The following is a 22,978-nucleotide window of genomic DNA, read 5'->3' on the forward strand; positions in this document are numbered from 1 at the left end:
ACGAGAGAAGGGTGTGATAGAGAGTTAATGGTGAACATTTTACACCCCCCTCCCTCTGCTAGTCACCTATTCTTTGTCTGTGCAGAATAGGGCGATCATTTCATGTACAAAAAAAAGGAGATATGTGGAGAAATTGGCAGAAAGAACGTTATGCATTCAGAGGACTATGCATGCAATCTCTGAGAAAAAGAGCCCGATAGCTACAAGCCTGCTTGATTCTATTCTCACAGTGGACAAGTATCAGTTTGTGGAAAAGTATACGTGTATATTTAGTGTTGAAAAGTACGGTGAGGCAGTCACTTTTAGATTAGAGAGTTTGAAAAAAACTTCCTCGAGGCATGTTTACTGTAAGTATAAGGTAACACATCACCCGGCTGTCCATACTAACAGAAAGTGCTGACTGATGACTGTGTGAAAGCTTCACCCTCCCACGACGACCACAGTGGTGTGCATCCACCATCACACGAAGACAAGCAGCTCGTAATCACTGATGCATTCAATGCCAGTCAGACTAGGTGATCAGGAAGCCATTACTGGAACTTACTTACTTACTTACATCACACACCGCCATGTTTACAACACGCTCGAGGAAGTTTTAAATCTGTTCTGTTTGCTGCATAATTAATTTTATGATGATGTTTGCTGCTGCTTTTCAGTCACCATGAACTTTTTTTTTAGCTCGCCCACGCACTCTGCAAAATCTATGTGTCTATCCTGTTCTTATCGCAGCACAGTGGAAGGTTTTTAGAGCCTGTGGCCAAATGTAGATCGTGTAAAGATGTCAAATGTCAGGAGTATTAACTAAGGAGTAGTCATCAAAACATTGAGTCACTGAATACTAATAATAGTACACTTCCTGCTACTCATCAATAACAACGTAAAGCAAAAGCAGAAAAGCATGGTAGCCGAAAATGGGCATGCTTGCTATTATTTTTTTTATCTCGACATCTTGAGTTAATAATTCCGGTATCTGGAGAAAAACAAAGCTTGTTTTTTCACAAAAGGGGTTAATTTTTTCAGTTCGAGAAAAAAAAAGTCAAGATAACGAGATAATTAGTCACAAGAAAGTGACTTTCGTTTCCTAGAGATCACAGGATGATAAAGAGAACTGCAAAACAACCTCTCCTTCATTTGATCACACCTGATTTTATCATGCTACATCGCTGTCATGAAAGTCAGGCAGGATTCATAACTGAAACATGGATAAAAATACAGTCTAATACTCCTTGGTCTGATATTTCAAGCATGACTCAGTTGCTACAGTGTACTCTATTGTGAGCTGTGATGCTGCTAATTGTTTTATTGTGCGATTTTCTCCTGCTGTGATGTTTGTGTTGTCTTTTAACTTCCTTCCTTTTGTTCACTTTCACAACTAGGTTTTAAAAGGTGCTATATAAATAAAATTTGACGTACTTACAGTTGTCAAGACGCCATGTATGCATGCTGGCCTCCTAAACTCTCCTAAACTCTGATAAACCATGTTAACAGGTTGATTACCTCATTATCTTGAGATAGCAAAGCTTGTTTTCTCAAGATAAGGAAATAATTAATTTGTGATCTCAAGATAATGGCATTTAAAAAAACAAACAAAAAAAACCAACAAAAAAAAAAACGTCCATTCTTAGCTTTCGTAGACAAGTTCAAAGTCAAACATACATCTGTAAATACTGAGAGCTACTTTGGTGCTGAGGTACTAAATTATATTACAGGTGTCCAACGTAAACAGATTGCGACTGTAGGTGACTGCGGTGTGTCAAAAAACACCATATTCACATAAATCTATAGTTTGAGTGCTAATATATTTTCCTGCTGAATGTGGGTTCTTTTACCAAACTAAAGGTGTGAATGTCAACTTCGCTTGATGGCCTTGTGTGTGTGGTGGGGAGTGCTGTGTGAAATAGGACAGCAGAGGTCTGAATACAGAAGAGATAGAAAAAGAGGACAGAGTGGGGCCTGTGGACTTTTTGTGGTTTCTGACTAACTACGTACTGCACGACCACTCATAGGAAATGCATATCAAGCTTGTGTAGGTTTGTTTACACAGCTCTATGACCTCCTACCTCTTTGTATCCCAGCGCAGCAGAGGGTTTGAGGGGAGGCGCTGGACGCAGACAGCTGAGAGACCAGGGCTTGCTGATCTTTGGCGGCTCCAGGGGGCCGCGACTGACGGCGCTGAGGCTGCCCAGGTGGGACAGGTGGGTGGGGGTGCCGACCATGCTCAGCGACTTGCCTTCTACCGTCTGCATAGGACAATCAAAGGAAGGATGATAAGCAAGTGCGTGGGAATTATACGTGCAATGAAAGATGAGTCTTTTCACACCTCAGCAGCGCTGGGCTCACTTTTGGTATTGTTCTGAGTGCTTACTGTATATATGTGAGTGTGTCTGCGTGTGTCTGCGTGGGTGTGTAAGTCCTAACCTTTGAGATGGTGCCTGCAGGGCTGCCTCCTTTGGTAAAGGGCTGAAGGTGCTCTAGCCACTCTTGTAAGTCCTGGGCAGTGCTGCAGAACACTGTGATGCGATCGATCATGCTTCCTGCAGCACAGGAAACACACTTCCTTCAGTGAAAGTCACATATAGCTGACAGGAGTCAACCCATGCCACAACCACAACTAGAACAGCCAATTTAGGAAATGCAGGTGTCACGTCGAGATCTGGGTCTACTTCACATACCTATGAAATTAAGCAATTGATGCTGTGTGACTTAAATAGAAAAAAAATGTTCATAAAGATGCCATAGACTATGACTATAAAGTGTGAGGCACATAAAGCAACATGTTCTGGTGACAGCTGTGGTGGAGACGTTTCAATTTTTACTGTGGAAGTCAAGGGATTATCTGAATCAAATGCCTCATGTGTGTAGCAACTGGTCTTCTTTGAAAAAGTAGGGCAAGTTTGATATCCTTTTATTTACTGTGTGCAGACACCAGCATGAATATTTCACAGGCAGAAGGGCCGCCTCGAGAGCTAGTTTTTAAAATGTTCAGAGCACTGTCATGAATTAGCTCCCTGGGACTGAAGTGACAACTGTAGGAGCTTGAAAGTGTTGAAGACAGTCCCACAGCTGTTCAATGAGCTAATGCTTGATCTACAAGTCTTTATTTGGGTTACAATTCACTACACTGTAACACTGCTTTATCCTCAAATAAACTAAAGAGGAGAGTTTTTCCGAGGCTTTAGATGCAAACCTGTGATATCAAAGGCGTAGTGGCCGCTGTCTGCATCCTCCGCATGTCTTGTTACTGTGGTGCCTGTCAGTGGCAGTCTTCCCTGAACAGAGCAAACAAACAGACAGAATATAAGACAGGAAGTGTGTGCTGTATCTTGTTATCACCTGAAATTCATGGAATTGCGTGCTCACAGAAATGACAACGCCCCACGTCATCTCTTTTTTCGTCATGGTCGCGACAACATGTTTACAACTGGCAAACAATGACGGAGAAACTAGAGGTAGCGTTTGCTGGATACAAAGAGCTAAACGACTTTACAAACCGCAGTTACCACAATCTCAACAGAAAACACCAAGTGTGAAACACCCAAGTGCAGTACTTGAAGTTTTGGGTAAGTAGTTTTCATCCATACACCCTCTGCCTGAACATTTTAGGGACTACATTCTTATTACTGTCAAAAACATAAAAGGAATAAACAGTGCATTGATTTCACAGGAATGTTAGAAGATGATGGGGTGGTTGCCTGGCAACAATAAAAAAAGGTGCAGCAGGTGTTTCTTTTTGTAACTAGTGGCATTCAGTTCAAATAAGCCTGCAAAACATGTCCTGTGTGATCAGGGCCTTAGACCTGTTGTCCTCGTTTGTGGACACTTTAATGCTAAATCAGTAGTTGATCCCCACACAAAAGTGGACGAGGTACAAAACCTGATCAAATCCTTTGGTTGAAACGTGTTTATTTCTGCTAAATAACGTCTGTAGTTTGATATGGCAACAAATTTGACCAATTTTAGCAATACAAATTAGGAAGTACTCGTTTGAGGACACTGGGACTAAATTATCATCTTGTTTGAGGACATTAGGGCTTTATTATTGTATTGCACCAGCATTTCACAAAGTACGGAGCATATGGAAAATTCTATACAGAGTTACAAAATAAACAAATCACAAGTCTTTTAGATATGTTCCATTATTTGCAATTTTGTTTTCGCACAGCCATGTTCAGGCACTGAAATGAACAGTTTTATAATTTATTACACACTTGTGACTATAAATATACATAAAGCCACTGTCTTCATATGAGAACATCTTCTTTTTCCCAAAAATTTCTTTTTAAAAGCTGCGGTCTCAGGAGGATATGAGGTACACCTCACCTGATAAATAAAGCCACTCATCCGGGGACTGGCGGAGAGCATGACTATCACATTAGGGAAAAGCATTAGATAGCGCTCCTCTTTTTCCTGCAAGAGAGACAAAAAAAAAGATGTGATTGCAATGTGACAGAGTAGTTTATGCAGTCAGTCACTCGACAATATTCATACTAGGCTATTTACATGGCTAATGAAAATGAATAATCCACCAATATTCCTGTTTACATGCAGCCGTACATGCCCTAACATGTCGTTTACCATGTCAACATGTGGAAACCATTTGTCTCTTGTGGCAGGAAGTTTGCCAGTGGTGGCTGACTTTTTTTAATCTCCCTCTGTTTGTGCATATCCAAAAACCTGCTGATATCCAAGTTTTTTATAAAGTTTAAATGTAGGTGTTTCTCCTCCCGACAAGAAACATGGGCTTTTCTTTTGGGGCATGAACCCCACAGCTTTGCAAACTGGTTGTGAGTTGGTTTGTGCACGTCTCCATGACAACGCACAGAGCTGACTGTAAACGGGCAAGATGCCATCTGTTGGAAACTGCCATAAAAACCCCAGTTGAAACTAGGGGACAGCGATAACCAGTTTCAAGATATACCATGCCATAAAAGTTGACTGTTATCATACCATGTGCATTTGCTTATCTACAATACTGGAAAAAATGCAATGGAGACTTTTTACACGTTTCCATCAACAAAATGGGTTTCAAGTTTCAATTATAGTAATAAAACGTTCATTCAACCAACAATCACCTTTCTGTTCTCATTCCTTTAAGAGTCATTCTGACTGATAATAATAATAGATCTATAATACCATGATACCATGAAACCGCAATATTTTCTGAGACGGTTATTGTACTGTAAAAATCTCATACCATTACAGCGTCATTCTGAATGAGGCCAATTTGGATGATCTGAACAGAATGACACTAGTATACTATAGTTCAAGTTAGCCATTAGAAACTAGCTGGCACAGCTATTGTTTTGTTATACCGAATAAATGGAAAATAAGACGAGAAAACAAAAAAGACGAGTTGCGAAACAAATACGGTGACTGGTATGGTGGTTGGAAAGTGGTTAGCAGTGATTAAAAGAGGGTGAATCCAAATGTCGATCTTGGGCTTTCTTCCAACCACCGACTCAAAATCGACCCCTACACAGAAACCACACAAGAAAGAGGAGATGGCTTTTAAGTAAGCTATGGCCTACATAGGTTTCTGTTCTGATATGAGGGGTGGACTGAATTAACAAAGAGGGAGGATGGATTTTCGCACACACTGTTCAGAGACTTAGGGAACCCTGTAACACATTTAGGCAAAGATAAATGCTCCACATTTGTTTTAAATAATGACACACTTCTGGGTTTGGAAGTGAAGTTACCATCAGCGCCCTTCACTCATAATAGTGAGACCTGGCATTAGTCAAACCGAGCTAGAGCGCTTTACCTCATGGTGCCATTCACACTTCCTCTGTCTGCTTACCTGCAACGAGCAACCCATGAATTCTCAATCTAGCAAAAAATATAAGATATAAAGGCCAAAAAAAGCTGCTGTCTGGACTGTGGGCTTAATTTGAAGACAAAAAAAAAAAAAAACGCAAAATATTTTTTCTACTGTGCAACTACGACAATTGCGAGTCTAACTGTCTTACCCTGTAGGCTTAATGATAATTTCAGTGTTACAAGGACTACACTTTAACTACTCCAGAGACTTTAAGAGATGGTAAAGAAGTCTCTCTTACAGCCTCCACTATGCATGCTGAGGCAAATTTTGCACCTAGCAATGCAATAAATCCTATGACAGCTTTCCTTCTACGGTGCCTATCTATCCTCTTCGACTGAATGGAACTCAGGGGACTCTAAAGCTTTCACTAACGCTCAGTTCAGACCACAGATTTGCCATGAGTTGAGCTGAAACAGGCAACTACTTGCAATGCGGCGTTCTAAAAACCTGCCGGTTCACACCAATGCAACTAGGTGAGACAGTGTATCATCTCTCTGCAACAACTCTCTGTACTTCCGTTCTGAATTTCAGCTTTTCACGCTTATTTTGTGGCTGAATATAATTTGTGGCTTCTTAAAATATGACTAAGGATAGTGATAGTGAGATACTGGCTACAGCTGCATTTGTAGTAGCGATGAAACAGCAAAAAACAGAAGCAAAATGAGCATCAGACAGACTGTATTCATAATAGATATGCCACTATATTATAAATAACTAGCTCCAATTAATCAGTTAGTGAGTGTGTGTGTGTGTGTGTGTGTGTGTGTGTGGGGGTGGCATAAGCACATACAGCGAGCAGCAGCAGCAACCCACCATCTGACACCAACACACCATGAGGACGGAAACAGACGGCTCAGCGGGGACGGAGCACTTGCAGCAGCAAGCGAACTTGCCATCTGTGGCCATTTTGACTTGACCAGCTGACTTTGCTATGAGCTGACTGGCTGTTCAAACAGGTGACGTGCTTTGCAGTTGAAGGTAACATCATCAGCCGGCTTGAGTTGAGCTCAGACGGCCCCTTCACACTGCTGCAACTTTTCTCTGCAACGTTCTAAAACGGTTTCATCTCATCGTGAATCATTGATCTGAACTGGGCTTCAGACATATGAATCCTAACGACTGATGCGAGTCCTGGACTGCGAGGAGCCTGACACGTCTCTCACCTCACTGGAGCCATTTTTCACATGGACCTGGGACATGTATGTCACATGACCCAGGCTCTTCATGCTGTCTCCCTCCCAGCCCCGCACAGGCTCCGACAAGATCTGGAGCTCCAGGTTCTTTCGCTTCCGCAGCTCTTGGCACTGCGTCTAAACACACAGACACAAATGTATGCATCAGTCAGTGGAGATGACAAAACATTTCATGAATCATTGGAACAGTGAGATACACAAGGCCACTTTGGATAGATTTGGAAATAACTTTATCTTTTTGCAGATAGAGTTTCAGTTCAAATTACTCACAACATGCCTCACCTACTCTCACTGAAAAAGGTGGTTTCTTGTCTTTTCAGAAATACTGAGTAATGAGCATCAGGGATTTTTACCCCAATCTGGATATGGCTTTAGAAATGTAACTGTTTACGTTGATATTTATTGCGTTGTTTGTTTTATTGGGGGGGAGAAGTATGTGGGGTAACCTGCAGCATAAAGTCATACATTTTCAGGTGCTAGGCAGGGGCTCTCCCTCTACGAACAGAACAAATGACAATGCAACATCTGTGATTTTCCACTGCACATCGTAAATGTAAAAATGAGGTCCTGAACGTGGAGCACTGCAGCGACGCAACAAGCTTTTTTTTTTTTAGTAGCATCTGCCCACCCAACCACACATTCAAAACGCACAAGAAAAATGAGGCTTGCAAGTCACAATAGTATTGTGTGATGTTTTTTTTTTCCCGCTTTCCTGTGCAGCTCTGCTGAAGAGACATGTGTGAGTCACCTTATCTATTCTTACTAGGAACTCGGAGCTTTACTGAGGAAACTGTGTCTCACAGCGATGTTCGCTCAGGTACAATGCGGTCGCTTGTTTCTAATCCAACTCTTTTAAGATGGCATTTCAGTTCACACCCACTGTAGGAACAACATCATCACTCATGCAGCAGAAAAAAAAAAAAACCTCATATACATTCCCTTTCGCCAGAGCTGTGTTTAATTATGAAATGCTAGGTTACGCTACATTGTTATTTGTGTGTAGCTCATCTGAAACACACACAGAGGTGACATCATTAACACCCTAAATAGTCAAAAATAACCCACATGAGACGAATTTCATTTCAGCACTTTTGGCAGTTCCCACACATTCTTTAACACCAAATTCAAGGACTTTTCAAGGACTTCCATGTAGGCCTGCACAATATACAAAAACAGGCATATTGCAATTATATTGACAGATGTTGCAATATGTGACGTGATTTTAGTAAGGAAGGTCATTTTTGCATTTTATTTTCACCGAAAAAGATATAAAATGACGATGTGATTTATGTCTGGGTCTGTACAGTACCAAACAAGTGTGTTCCTTTACATCTGGAATATGATTTGTAGGCCGGAGCATCTCTGTAGCACCACAATGCTTCATATATAACACACTCTAAAAAATGATTCATAGGGTTTATAGATAATGCTTAAAATAAAGACGTTTTTCAACATAAAAAAATCAGTTTGTTACATTAAAGTGTTTTAATCAGTTTAAAAACTTATTTTATGTTGGTTACAATCAAAAACAGTTTGGGCATTTTTTGGGTGGGATGCAATTTAACAAAAGCAAGTTAGAATATCTTCAATAAAATAATTTGACCACTAAACATCACCACAACACTCGGTTGACCCAGAGCTCAGGTGGCTAAGATTAGCAATGATATTGATCAATCAGAATATATGCAGGGATCCTGAGATTAATTTCAATACCTTTTTAAGACTTTTTTAAGACCTTCCAAAAAAACCTTAAGACCTCATCGCCACTTCAAGCTGTCGTTAGCAGCAACGCATCTTTAACTTACTAAACAGTTGTAGTTTGCAATTAAATCTATGGAGCACAAACATACAACAGAACTCAGATAAGATGAGAAGGATTTTTTATTGTCTTTTCTCCTCTGTTTGGCGCCTGGACGTGCACCGTCGCATGATGTCGCACAGGTACGTGCACGGCCCCGAGTGGCAGTCCGAGTGTGCCCACCTACACATCGTTGTTTGTAATAGTTGCAAGAAGGAAAATAAATTATACATTCATGGATACTTTTTGTCAAAGCTTGAATGCCAAGAAAATTTAATACTTCATAAAATCACAATTAAGACTTTTTAATACTTTTTAAGGGCCTTAATTTTCTGACATTTGATTTATCAACTTTTAATACTTTTTAAGACCCCGCGGACACCCTGTCAATATTTGGAGTAACTCCTCTAGATGTTAACTTAAGTAGAGCCCAAACGGACATTCTGCTCACTTCATCCTGGGTAAATGGAAGGACTCTTCACCTCCAACATATGGACACTGGATTAAGGATGTTATGTATCATTTTGGAGAAAATCCATTGTTTTATTAAAGGATCGACTGCACGCTTCTTTGTTACCTGGCAGCCATTTTTAACTTTTTTCGCAAATATGGAAGCTGAAAATAGTAATGAAACATGTTGTACTCCCCTACTTATGTCACACAAGTGAATTCATTTGTTGTCATTTTTCCCTTTTTTAAAAATTAATTAATTATTTTTTTCTTTTTCCATTTATTTATTTATTTATTTATTTTTGTCTATCGGATTTCCTTTCCCCGGTCTGGCCTTCTATGTTTGTTCCTGGGTTGGTGGGTGCGTTGTTCTTTGTGTCCTTGTTGGTTCAATGTTTGTTTGTTGATGCTCTGTCCATCTTTATTGAATTATCAGTATAAAAAAAAAAAAAAACATCACCGCAACTTTTGTTTAAATATTGAATAATTAAGCTTTTCGAGGTCAAAGAAAATCATGTTGGTTGTACTAAACTAATTGGGTTTGTCAGATTATAAAAGACCCATAGGATTGACTCAATAAGGCCCAAGTTGGAACTACTTATAAATTTGCATTAAAACTGTTACCTAAATTTTCTAAGTTGAACCAACAGAGTCTTCTTATACTGTCATATGTTATATAACACATTTCACTTTTATCAAAAAATTGCAGCTCCTGATATTTGGATACTGCACTCAGCCACACTGCAATTTTGACAATATTTTAATTAATTTTGCAGCCCTACTTTCCAATTTTCATCAAATTCAAGGACCCAACACCCATTAAACACCGATCAAGGTTAATTCCTGTGACGACACAAATAATTTTTATAATAAGAACTAGCAGACTTTACAGAAGCTCACAGACTACAATTAAACAACAATAGCGCAATTGACAGAGACACACATGCAGACAGCGAAACGTAGCCTTTTTAACATTTAACATTACGAAAACAAAAATACTGAGAAGAAAAAGCACTTTCAATGACCGACTGTCTATTTACATCTATTTTCAAACACATTCAGGCCTCAAATTCACAAACTTTCAAGGATTTCAGGGCGTTGTGGGAACCCAGATTAACATTAGAAACAAAACATTTAAAAAGCAAATTTACTGAAGCCACATTTTAACCTTTGACACAAAACGGTATCTTGAATTTTGTTGCGAAAACACATCAATAAATGGACAAAATAGGAAATCCAGCAGATTTACAATCCAGTAATTGAGAATTGACATGAGAGGCTTACAGGTTCTTTAACTCAGCCTGATTCCTGGTGGAGATTAACAAAGATGATACAGTTTAAGGTTAGTTTAAGCATGCAAAGCCCCCTAGATGCTCCAGACTTACCACTAGGCTCCTAAATGCTGCTGTTGCCTTTACAATGTCAGTATAGTCTGGGTGGGCTTCCTGTGGAGGAAATAAACAAAACATCAGATCAATCATAGCAGCCTGAATCGAACCCAAGACCTCTAAACGTTCAAGCGACATTCTAGGTATGCGGTGATACAAAAAGGAAGTCAGAGATTGAGAGAGATGAAGCCTTGAGGGTTTTTAACTTTCCACTGTTATACCTTATCAGACATTAGTGGTTATAAAGTTGTCAGGTGTGAATCAAGTCCATATTTGAACTGTGATTATAAATACACAGAATAGATATGACTACAGCATTACCACAGCATCAAAGAAATGTTTTTAATTCTATATGATTTCAGTGGTTATTTGCTCCTGTACCTCCACATGTCTCTCCAGCTCCTGCAGCAGCGTGGGGTATTTGTCAAGCCTCATGAAGGGCTTACTGAGACTGGTGGTTAGGGTCAGGATCCCTGGAGCACTGGCTCCCTGGCTCTCCATGAACTTGTCCAGTTCCTCGCTGCAAAACACACACAAACACACACTTGTCATGCACAGTTAAGGGCAATGGTAGAATACTCCTATGGGGTTAAAATACAGAGAACAGAGCAATTCTCTGACTGTGCAGGTCAAGGACGTTTCAAAGATGCAGAGAACGTGATGGAGCGGCACAGTGGTGTGGTGGTTAGCACTCTCGCCTCACAACAAGAGGGTTGCCGGTTCGATCCCGGGCGTGGGAGCCCTTCTGTGTGGAGTTTGCATGTTCTCCCCGTGTCAGCGTGGGTTCTCTCCGGGCACTCCGGCTTCCTCCCACAGTCCAAAGACATGCAGATTGGGGACTAGGTTAATTGATAACTCTAAATTGTCCGTCTTTGTCTCTATGTGTCAGCCCTGCGATAGTCTGGCGACCTGTCCAGGGTGTACCCTGCCTCTCGCCCAATGTCAGCTGGGATAGGCTCCAGCCCCCCCGCGACCCTCAAGAGGATGAAGCGGTTAGAAGATGAATGAAGAAGAAGAAGATGAAGAGAATGTGGTGATACGTTAATACCATACATGCAAAAAGCAGTTTGGTCATTACATTGCATTAATTTGAGGATTTATTTCAATGTAAGGTTCGTCAATTTAACTAAATATGTCTGTGAGTCCAGATGGCACACACTCAGTAGGACTGGTATTCACATACATTTGCATAAATAATGTTTTAACCATCCACTCAAGTTTTGGAAATGCTATTAACTGCAAGAGAGTATCTATCAAACCCTATGTTATCTGTGTAGGTAAGTGGAAAATTGATATTTGTATAGATTTTAATGTCCCCAAAGGGAAATTTTTTTTCCACAGAGCGTGCCTCCAGAGCAAAGTTACATTTACATACACCAACATAACACAAGTCAACATAAGGGCATTTACACCCTGAAAGTAAAAAATAATCCTCCAAAAAGGTCACAATTTAATCATATGCTTATTCACTGCATTAAGAAAAGCTCTCTGAACAGGCACTGAGTTCAGATCTTGTGACAACAAACCACTGAAATAAAAACCGCTTTCTGATAAGGAACAGAAATCCGGTCTCGTATGAAGCCACTTTTGAAATGTTTCCATGTATTTGTCATAGCTGCAAGAAACATTAACACAATATATCACACCTGTTGTATGTGAGAAAACGGACCACAAGCAACTGTAAGGGTGCGAATGCATTTAAAGGGCAGCACAAATGAGGTCATCAATTTCTGCACTTTTTCTGCAACATGCTTGGTTCACTGCAAAAAAAAAAAAAAAAAAAGCTTTGAAAGTAACACCATTCATGTTTCCATGATCCAAAACTTCAATCAGGCGGCCTCCTGTAGCATCACTAATATTTTAACGGTGAGTAAATGTCACCAGAAAAAGGGCTTCTGCAACTGAAATGCAAATGTGCTTACTGTGAAAAAAGCGCCTCGCTTGCCTGGTAACATAACCGCAATACTGTGTATCCTGTCAACAGTCAGCTTCCTGTGTGTAATTCAACTTAAGCTGCAGCTCACAGTGTAGAAGCAGCAAGTTACACAAGACTGAATCATTTAAATTACACCATGGTGTTTCTGCTATTTCACAGCTACTGAGATCAATGTGCGAAAAACAGTTTCCTAACAGCAGTGAAAACGTGGCTTTATTATAGTAACTGAACAGAAGGAAACTTTAAACACATGGAGGACTCGGTGTAACTGCTCCGACTCAGGTTGGCCTCCGAGTCAGTTATAGGTGCGATGCTGACATCTTGTGGCTCAAAGCTAAAGAACAGTTCAGAAATCACACACCAATGACCCACAGCAACTCTTCTTAAAACTATGGCTCAAATTACCGTGAAAAATACAGATACAAAAACAGAGTCTGAGGGTTCGCAACCTTTTTTTCCTCTTATTTCTTTGTCCAAGAAATCATCTCCTGACCACTTGAAGTCATCTTGTGACCCCTGCTGGTTTATATCACAAGATTCTGTTTTTTGTTTGTTTATTTTTTTTTAAAGAAAAAACCTTGTTAACAGATATTAAGTAGTTACCTTCATCGGTTGAGTGAGTCTACCACCATTAGGCTCATGAAAGTCAATCAAAAGCCTAAAAAATCTAGGGCGATACGGTGAAAACCGAATATCATAATATTTTTGACCAAATATCTCCATATCGATATTGTGATCCATCCATCCATCCATACATTTTCTTCCGCTTATCTGGGGCCGGGTTGCGGGGGCAGCAGGCCAAGCAAAGCACCCCAGACATCCCTCTCCCCGAGATACGGAATCCCTCCAGCGTGTTCTGGGTCTGCCCCGGGGCCTTCTATCAGTTGGACGTGCCCCAAACACCTCTAACAGGAGGCATCCTGATCATATGCCCAAACCACCTCAACTGACCCCTTTAGACACGAAGGAGCATATCTGAGCTCCGCATATCTGAGCTCCTCACCCTATCTTTAAGGCTGAGCCCAGCCACCCCACGGAGGATACTCATTTTGGTCACCTGTATCCACGATCTTGCTCTTTCAGTCTCTACTCAGATCTCATGACCATAGGTGAGGGTTGGTAAATAATCATCAGTAATGTGGATGTTTCTTCTCTTGTCTGGAGCCCAACTTATACTTTCTTCAAGTGGGGATAAAGCTACGCCACAAACTCATATCATGTTGATATAATATCTTTATATTGCCCAGTCCTACTGCAAGCATCAAAGTCTATGACTAAATGACTTAACACATTTATCATATGACAGCAGGGCTATCCATTTGCACTATTCATCCCAATTCTCAAAATATCTTCATGATTCAGAATCAGACTTCTTTGCTGTGGTAATGAATGGCTTTGGTATGTTGTTTTGTGTGCAGGGGCTGACCTGTGGTCGGTGAGGATGCAAACAGCTGAAGGATGGCTGGAACAGTAAGCCAGGTACAGAGTCTTGATCTGACACATCTGGTTTAAATAGCAGCCCCCCACTCTCTGCTGGCCCTCTGGGACTCTGCAAAGTCAGAGAGACAGAGACAAGGTTAGAGAGGTGATAAGAGCAAAGAAATGGGCTGGAAAATGAAAAGAGATATGGAAGGAGACTAAGAGAAAGTGTTGGAGCGACGATATCCTGCATCATTTACCAATAAGTGAAAAGCTGTCATTGCTCAGTTTTACTGACAAGTAGGTAACAAGACTGTTCTTGCAGTTTGGAAACCTTTTTTAGTTTACAGTGTTTCTTTGAGTTTTACATAATATTTCCAAAGTGCATTATACTTTCTAAAATATATGACTGTATCTTGCGCTTCAAGTTCACCATGATGGATTACCTAATTCAAAAATGTTTCCAGTCTTTGCATGTTGGTATCTGTACCATGAAGAAATAAATAGGAGGAGATGTCTGGGAGGAAGGAAGTGATTGCATAAATAATCAGCTATGGTATGTATTGCAGAACATTTGGCAATAATGCGCACTCTGTGTGCAGTGTAGTAAATGAGCTACTGTAGGACATTAATGAGAACAATGGTTTTCTAAGGGCGTCTAAATATGTCCCACAGAGCAGTCACAGCAGGGTGTATGCTGCGGTCCAAATGCTGCTCTACACTGAGAGTAATTAATTAAATGAAACTGATCAAGCTACAAAGGTTTTCATGGAGGTCTGTGTCCAGCGTGACTTACTTGGTACAGTCCTCCAAAGCCACACACAGTCCCTGCTGGAAGGTGAGTATCTCCTCCAGGTTTCCACACAGGGTGGCGCTGTCTGCACTGCTCACTCTGAAGAAACACAGACAATGACAAATGTCAATCACAATGTTAATTCAACAATATTCACCAATTTCTGAAAACGTTAAATTCATATGTACTGAAATAGTTAAAAAAAAAAAAAAATTGAATGCAAGGCTTTTGAATCATCCGATTAACCAACGAGATTTCTCTGGCAATCCACATTGCCCTCTGTGTTTGGTGCCTCTGTCACACCTCCTTGTCATTGCACTTACTTGTCGCTGGCTTGCAGTGGTCGTAGGTAACAACTCAGCACTGTTTGTAATTCTTTGACAAACTCCCGCTCATGTTCCAAGATGTCCTGTACCACCTGCAAAAGCAGCACAATCAGCAGAATATTTAATTTCAGCAAATGACTCTATGACGGCACAGTATTTCCTATAAACGAAATGTTCAGGTAAAACTGGTTAATAATCAGGAAAATCTGGATTATTTTTGTCTGTGTTGGTCTACAATACTTCATCAGTTGTTTGGTTATGTCAAAGAAACAGTTCAGTCCACCTGTCTTACCGGTAGTGCTATTTATCAATCTAGATTTGTGCAGTGATTCGGTTGGAGAATGTTGTTTGGTGGAAAGAAAATAGTTTCTACATGAAACTGCTCACAACAAGGTCTATAGATTACCTTAAGTAGCTGGGTCATGATTTCTGGAAAGAGACATTGCTGTTGAGTTTTTCAAATGTATTTTTTGGCACTTTGAGCACCACAAGCTGAGTGCCATCTAGTTCCATTATATTCAAGAGAAGGCAGACATCTTTACGGCTGATATCTCCAACACTCTGCAACTCAAAGCAAAACAATCTAGACTGATAAACAGCTCTACAGGTAAGAGGAAACATATGTATGTTTGGATTTAGGGTGAAGTGTCCCTTTAAGTTCACATAAAAGTGAGAGAACAAAGTCATGCAATGCTTACAAGTTTTGTGGCAGTTAAAAACAAGAAAAATAAACAAAGATCCAGATCCTGTGATCACTACATCGGTATTACTTCTTTAACCAGAACAAAGAGACATGATCACATCACTCCAGTTTCAGCCTCTTTGCACTGGCTCCCAGTATGTTTTAGAATAGATTTTAAGATTTTACTGATTACTTTTAAGGGTCTTCATGTTCTCTCTCACAGCTATATCTCTGACCTCTTAGGACCGTAAGCCAGGACGTACTATTTGGTCCTCGCGCAGAGGTCTTTTGTATATTTCAGAGGTCAAGCTGAAAACTAAAGGGGACAGAATGTTTGCTGTCAGGGCCCCGAGGCTCTGGAACAATCTGCCAGAGGAAATCAGGTCGGCTGAGTCAGTGATCTCATTTAAATCCCTTCTTAACACATACTTTTATCAAGGTGCCTTTCCTGATTTCACTTGTTTTAAGCTCATTTAGACCGTCTTTTATTTCTTCAGTTTTTATATACCCAAAGTGTTTTTATCAGTTATCTTAAAAGTTGTTTTATTTATTGACATGTAAAGCACTTTATAATGCTGTTTTGAAAAGTGCTTTATTAACAAAGATTATTATTATGATTATGGTCTGATCACTGTCCAGATTTGAGCTCATTTACTCTGCTAGATGATTTGCATTATGATCTTTGTTTTCCCTAACCAGGACAGTAGCAGGACCAAGACAGCCTGCATTTTGACAAACTCCAATAAAGAGTTAAGAGAATGACACATTACTTTAAATGTATGAATTCCTGCTTTAAGTATCATTACGATCTGCATGAAAACACATTTTTCCGTGGAACGAAGTGTGTACGTGACACAGAATGAATAACTTTACAAGTCCTGCATCATTTTGACTCACCACACTGTAGTAGTTCTTGGTCAGCTGAGTTCCTTTAGGAGACACTGGCTTCTCTGTGGAGGAGATAAGTAACAAGGATTAGAGCAGAGCTAATTCAAAATAATCATCTAAAATATTTATATCAAACATCCAGACATTAAAAAGCATCTTTGAAATCAATTTGGAGTCAAACACCCAACTGAAGGAAAAAAAATCTTCTAAGGAAAGATGAAATCTTTAGTGACCTACACAAATAACAATGCACATTTGAAATTATTTTTCAGTTGAACAAGACCTCAGCATTTCTATTTCATATTCTCTCCTGCAAATGATTTTAATTAGTGCTAATTATAGTTCATACAATGTGTTGGAACACACATAATGTCAAAAATGTCATGCTATCTCTGAGACCTGAGGCTACACTAAACTGCTATCTGTTTTGCAACTTCACAGTTTTTCATCACCTTTTTTTTTTTTTAAACCAAAGCGATGCCACTGCATCATTGCACTCTACCGTTACACCATCATTACACTTCAAAAATAAAGTGTTAAATGCAAGTTACCATGTGAGTTAAGCTACATTTTTGTTTTGCAAATTATAAAAACTCCCTCAGAAACGTTGAAAACCATGATACTGAGGAAATCACGATCCAGACTGTGTGTCTCAACTCACCACAAGGTTTGATCTCCCGCACGTAGTTACTGGGGAACCAGCCTGTCTTGCCGTTGAGCGTGCCCTCCCACCATCCTCCCTCCTCTTGTCGCGCCACTTGAATCACGTCACCTTTATTAAACGACAGCTCGTCCTCATTGTTCTGCTTGAAGTTGAAGCGGGCCTTCACCATCAGCTGCCCGCCTCCGCCGTTCTCAGACATCTCCTGTTAGAGAGACAGACGGTCAGCAGCAGGGACACAAAGCTCATGGGACGTATCAGCAGAAATATTTGTCTGCATGTGCTTGTCTGTACACAGGGCGTTATAAAACAACATTAACCCACTGTTTGACCTGCGCATTATGCTTTTAAATTTGGCTTGTTTCTCTTCATTATGCAGGAGAATGCACTGAGCAGTCATCTGGGGTAAACAACGACTTAATGATCTGACAGTAACAACAACATTATTAAATGTGCAAAAGCAAGCACGCATGTCAAGTAAACAAACAAGATAAATAAACATACTGTATATAAAAAAAGACCTTACCACTGATTTGGATTGCCTACGCAGAGAGCCTTTGGATTTGGCAGAGGAGAGTGTGTGTGAAGATGTCGACTGACTAGGGGAGTGGGCACCAGACTGCGAACATGACCTCTCAGCAGCACAGTCTGTGGACACACACAGAGCCTTTTTCATTTCGAGTACATCGATGTTTGAACTTCATCAGGTGAACAACAAACTGCACCATAAACACATGCATCATCATCTTCATCACAGCTGACGCAGGTGCACGTACTTTGGGGGCTGACAACATGATGATAATTCATGTGAGTACGGTCCATTGCTCTGCACAGCCCCAGGACAGGGAACACACACCCACACACACGGGCTACACATTTACTATGCCTGATAGAATCATCTGATTTAACCAAAACTGGCACACTGCTGCAAAATAAGAAAAAGCAGCTGTAAGGCAACATGATGTCTTTAGATTATAATATAAATAGGTCTCAGTGATCACTCATAGCAACAGTTCACCCCAAAATTCTACTACTCTACTTATCAATCTAGATTGTTTTGGTGTGAGTTGCAGAGTGTTGGAGGTATTGGCTGTCTCTTGAATACAATGGCACCAGATGGCACTCTGCTTCTGGTGCTCAAAGCGCCCAAAAATTAAAAAAATTAAATATATATATTTTAAAAATTAAAACTCAACAGCAATGTCTCTCTGCAGAAATCATGACCCAGTTACTCAAGATAATCCACAGACCTTGCTGTGAGCAGTTTCACGTAGCAACTATTCTCTTCCTACCGAATGACAAACATATCACTGTGCAGATGGAAGTGTGCATCTACTGCTAGTTCACCTTAGATGCACAGCACAGTGATACAGCTGACAGGTGTAGTTTGGTAGAAAGAAAATAGTCCCTACATGACGCTGCCCACAACAAGGTCTGTGGAGTATCTTGAGTAACCAGGTCATGATTTCTGTAAAGAGACATCGCTGTTGAGTTTTTCAAATCGTGTATTTTTGCCGCTCTGAGCACCACAAGCTGGGTGAGCTACTCCACAGACCTTGTTGTGGGCAGCGTCATGTAGGGACTATTTTCTTTCTACCAAACTACACCTGTCAGCTGTATCACTGTGCAAAAGGAGGTGTGCATCTACTCATGGACAAGAGGCTTGTGCTTGTTTGTGCAGGTCATGATTTCTGTAAAGAGACATTGCTGTTGAGTTTTTCAAATCGTGTATTTTTGCCGCTCTGAGCACCACAAGCTGGGTGACATCTAGTTCCATTATATTAAAGACAAGGCAGAGATCTCTACAGCAGATATCTCCAACACTCTGCAACTCACAGCAAAACAATCTAGATCAGGGGCGTCAAACAGACAAGGCCAGATGTGCGGAGGTGTCGGGATTACTACACAGGAGTGGAAATGTACAGAAAAAATGCACATGTAATGACAGTGAGTAGTCGACTGACTGAACGAGGAACAATTGAGAAATATTGTTAAAATTGCATTTAAGCCTTCTGAAGAAATTACAGGCGGTTTGTTTGAAAATGGATTAGCGCTTTTAAAATATACTTTTTATAACAAGGAAAAGGGAAACTTTTGGAGGTTATTTAGAGGATATTATGCAATGGTTTGAATGCTCCGGCCCACCTGCGATCAAATTGGACTGTGTGTAACCCGTGAACTAAAATGAGTTTGACACCCCTGATCTAGATTAATAAATAGCACTACAGCTACAAGGAAAAACATATATTTTCAAATCTGGGGTGAACTGTCCCTTTAACAAAATGTCCTACAATCCCATCTCCTATTTGAAGTGCAGTTCAGTGAAAAAAAAAAAAAAAAAAAAAATCAAAATCTAATTTATGTTACCAACACTCAACCCCTCCACTGTGCCATCACTGAGCCACTGCAGCAGAGGAACAGTGATTTAGGGTCAGTGGCTGCCAGCTGTCCTGCAGTGTAAGTGCAGTCCTTGAGCTTCACTGACAGAGGTATCAATTTTGTTGCCAGAACTCATTTGAAAAGTGACACATGGCAGCCCTGCAACCTCTAACATGCCAACAAGCAGAAACAGACTCACTGAAGCCTCCTTATCAAATGCCAGCTGGATGCGAGCCAGGCCCACTGTCTAATCCTTGTGCAAATCACAGAGGAATAAAAAATAAATAAGACTGCACCATTAGCCTTAGTAACCTTTAATTCAGATCCAATAAGGAGTTTAACACAGAGCCTATAAAACTGACTGATGCCTTAGTGCACTTTCACTTACAGGCAGTAAAATATTCTACGGTAACACTTTTATCAGCAGATCATGTAGAACCTATGTAACGTATAGAGACTCCCTATTGTTGTCCATATGCTGAGGCGCCAGGGAGGCCAAACTGATATGTCGAACAGGACTGTGAAGGCAGCAAGGCGGCCTATATGTACTCCAGGTGGGGCTCCTCGATCCTGCATGCCACTCCGAACACATACAGCGAAGCCTAACAAGCCCTTCTGTCAGCTTCGCTCTGTGGTTACCACAGTTATTTCTGTATGCAGGCTATGCACAAAAGCATCTCCCCTAAACAAACATAAATTCTGAGCACAGGAACGCACAGTAAGTCAGGAGCAAAGCCAGACTTGGAAGGGGATCTCGAGTAAAAACACAGAGGCCTCGTATGTTTGATCATATCAACTAACTTGTGACTAATCCACTTCAAATCAAGTTCACTTTTGAAGATGGGAGAACAGCTGCCGGGCATCACCAGCCTGTAAAGGATTCGCATATCAAGCAGAGCCAGAGTACTGACAGAGGCTTCTAGTCCACGTCCCACACGGTGGCGTGCATCCTCCCCTTCATTCAAGTGCACTTAAGAGATTGATCATGCATTTAAAACGCCATAGCAGGTGTAACATATCATCAAAGAAAGGTGAGGGGGGAAAAAAATCAGTTCTTAGAAGCACTGCGATTCTTTCTTGAAAGATTGTCTCAATGCAGAAAAGTCTATAAGTTAAGTTTAGAACATAATTCTCCTCAATATGATCACCTGTTAACAAGTTTGGAAGACCAGGGTGCATGGATGGACCAATCAGATGGTGAAACATAGCAGACATAAACTGTGCATCATGTAGACTACTTGTTGAGTTGTGGTGAGGGTTATTATTACTGATGGGTCAAAAACTATCCAGATAATGAATCAGTTTAGTCAATCATCAAGCAAACATGCCAAATATTCACTGCTGCTGCTGGCTTCCAAAATGTGAGGATTTGGTGCACTTGTCTGTTAATCACATAAAACAGCCAATTTGAAGACGTCACCTCGGGGCCTGGCAAGCTGTGAAGGTCATTTTTCACAATTTTACAGCCCAATCAGTTCATCAGAAATTAAATTAATCATTAGCTGCAGCACTAAAATCATGCTCCACCCTTACTGTCATTTAGCCACAGCTCACTGTTTACACACAAGAATCTCACAAACGCATGTTCTCAAATAGCCTGGAACATTATGAGATTATCATAAAGCATGCAGAGGTGGCAGATTGGTCTAAAAACGCTGACTATGTATTTCTGAGGCTGCTGGTTGTTGTCCGGTAAGCAGGAAACTAGAGGGAGACCAGTATTACCTCTTCAGTGCCCCCAAACGAGGACTCTAGAGCAAAGTAATTAGCCCCAGACTGCTGTGGAGCTGCTGCACTGCAAACCATTTTATGCTGTGTCCTTATTGAAGAAATGCACTTGAGAAGGGTGTGTGTGTGTGTGTGTGTGTGTGTGTGTGTGTGTCTAAAAGCAATACACTCCTATTCAGTCACATTGCGCATTTTGCTCCTTTCTGAGCTTAATCTAAATGGAAAAGACGCATAAAGAGGATATTATTCACAATGGATGCACATGAGTAAATATGGCACCCAGCATGACACAAACACACACTGCCACACCAGCTGCCCACGGGTTACACACACAGTCATGATTTACAATGGCTGCATGGACAAAGTCTGTGAAAAATGACCAAGACCACTATGATTTCACCACCGTCAAATTTTCTGTTAAGAGCGCCGCAGCTGTGGAACTCCCTGCCTGAGGAACTTTGGTCAGCAAACTCAGTGGCTTCTTTTAAATCACTCCCTAAAACCTACTTTCCCAGAAAGGCTTTTTTTCATCTGTTGTTTGTCTTGTTTCTATCGCTCTATTCTCACTTTTATTATTTTGTTTATCACACACACACACACTGTTCTATCTAGTTGTTCTCTGGTTTTATTTATCTTTTTGTTGCTTTTATCTTGAAGGTGTGTACTTATTACTTATTTATCATGTTCTGCAAAGCACTTTGTAACTGTGGTTTGAAAACGGCTGCACAAATAAAGTTATTATTCTTATTATTATCGCAAATACATGTGGAAAAGGCATCACTTTGCTGCTGCTTATATCAGTCAATTCAATTTTATTCACAAAAAAAGAACAGATTAAAAAAATACAAGTACAGTTCGTAAGAAATAATGGAGATGTGAAATGGAACACCCTAATAAGCCATCAGAAGCTTGACAACAGGGGCCCAGACATGAAGCAAATTGTATTTTAAAATGTGTTTGTGGGCATGTTAGATCTAAGAAAAGAAAGTGCACGTAATATACAGTAACATTTATAACCTGCAGAACCCCTGAGACTATAAAAACCTAGAAACTAACCTGATGCTAACTGCTACACGTGATGTTTTTCACTATCAGAGCTTGTTTATTTTCATGTTTGCATCAAGTGGCAAGGAAAGAATGAGCACTAAAGAATTATTTTGTGCAGTATATAGTGTAATATGCAGATTTTAATGAATTCATGATGTCTTCTCACACATCAGGATACTATAATGTGAGACCAGATGCCACTATTTTTGTTTGCAAGTACCTGTCATTATATGCTGCACAGTTTTATGCCTATTTAGTTCTTGCTAATTGTTAATTGATAGCTTCCATTGCAGACATTATTAGCCGTTGGCTCCGTATGCAAGCTGTTATGTAAATGCCTATGTCTAGCCTGGGTTTGCTTTTTGCTGTCTGTGCCAGATTTACTGTTCTTTATCAGTCTGTGCTGTTGTGGTGTATTTTTATAGAACCAGACACATGTAAACTGTTACGGGGCTGAGCATTTGACACT

At 40.5% G+C, this 22,978-nt stretch overlaps 1 protein-coding gene across 5 annotated transcripts in view; it reads right to left on the reverse strand.

Moving 5' to 3' along the window:
• The window catches only part of arhgef6 (Rac/Cdc42 guanine nucleotide exchange factor (GEF) 6), a 33,940-nt gene that overhangs the window by 7,124 nt on the left and 3,838 nt on the right, over nt 1-22,978 (reverse strand). For all 5 annotated transcript variants that reach the window (XM_049585510.1, XM_049585508.1, XM_049585509.1 and 2 more), the window contains exons 4-16: nt 17,882-18,003; nt 17,356-17,560; nt 16,704-16,756; nt 15,122-15,216; nt 14,802-14,897; nt 14,013-14,135; nt 11,032-11,170; nt 10,648-10,707; nt 6,985-7,131; nt 4,321-4,407; nt 3,188-3,269; nt 2,419-2,534; nt 2,061-2,240 (exon numbers count right to left, since the gene is read on the reverse strand). In XM_049585510.1, the coding sequence (XP_049441467.1) occupies nt 2,061-2,240; nt 2,419-2,534; nt 3,188-3,269; nt 4,321-4,407; nt 6,985-7,131; nt 10,648-10,707; nt 11,032-11,170; nt 14,013-14,135; nt 14,802-14,897; nt 15,122-15,216; nt 16,704-16,756; nt 17,356-17,560; nt 17,882-18,003 (1,505 nt within the window). The remainder of the gene's footprint in view (nt 1-2,060; nt 2,241-2,418; nt 2,535-3,187; nt 3,270-4,320; nt 4,408-6,984; nt 7,132-10,647; nt 10,708-11,031; nt 11,171-14,012; nt 14,136-14,801; nt 14,898-15,121; nt 15,217-16,703; nt 16,757-17,355; nt 17,561-17,881; nt 18,004-22,978) is intronic.

The sequence above is a fragment of the Epinephelus fuscoguttatus genome, linkage group LG9 (assembly GCF_011397635.1).
Source record: "Epinephelus fuscoguttatus linkage group LG9, E.fuscoguttatus.final_Chr_v1".
Classification (NCBI taxonomy): Eukaryota; Metazoa; Chordata; class Actinopteri; order Perciformes; family Serranidae; genus Epinephelus; species Epinephelus fuscoguttatus.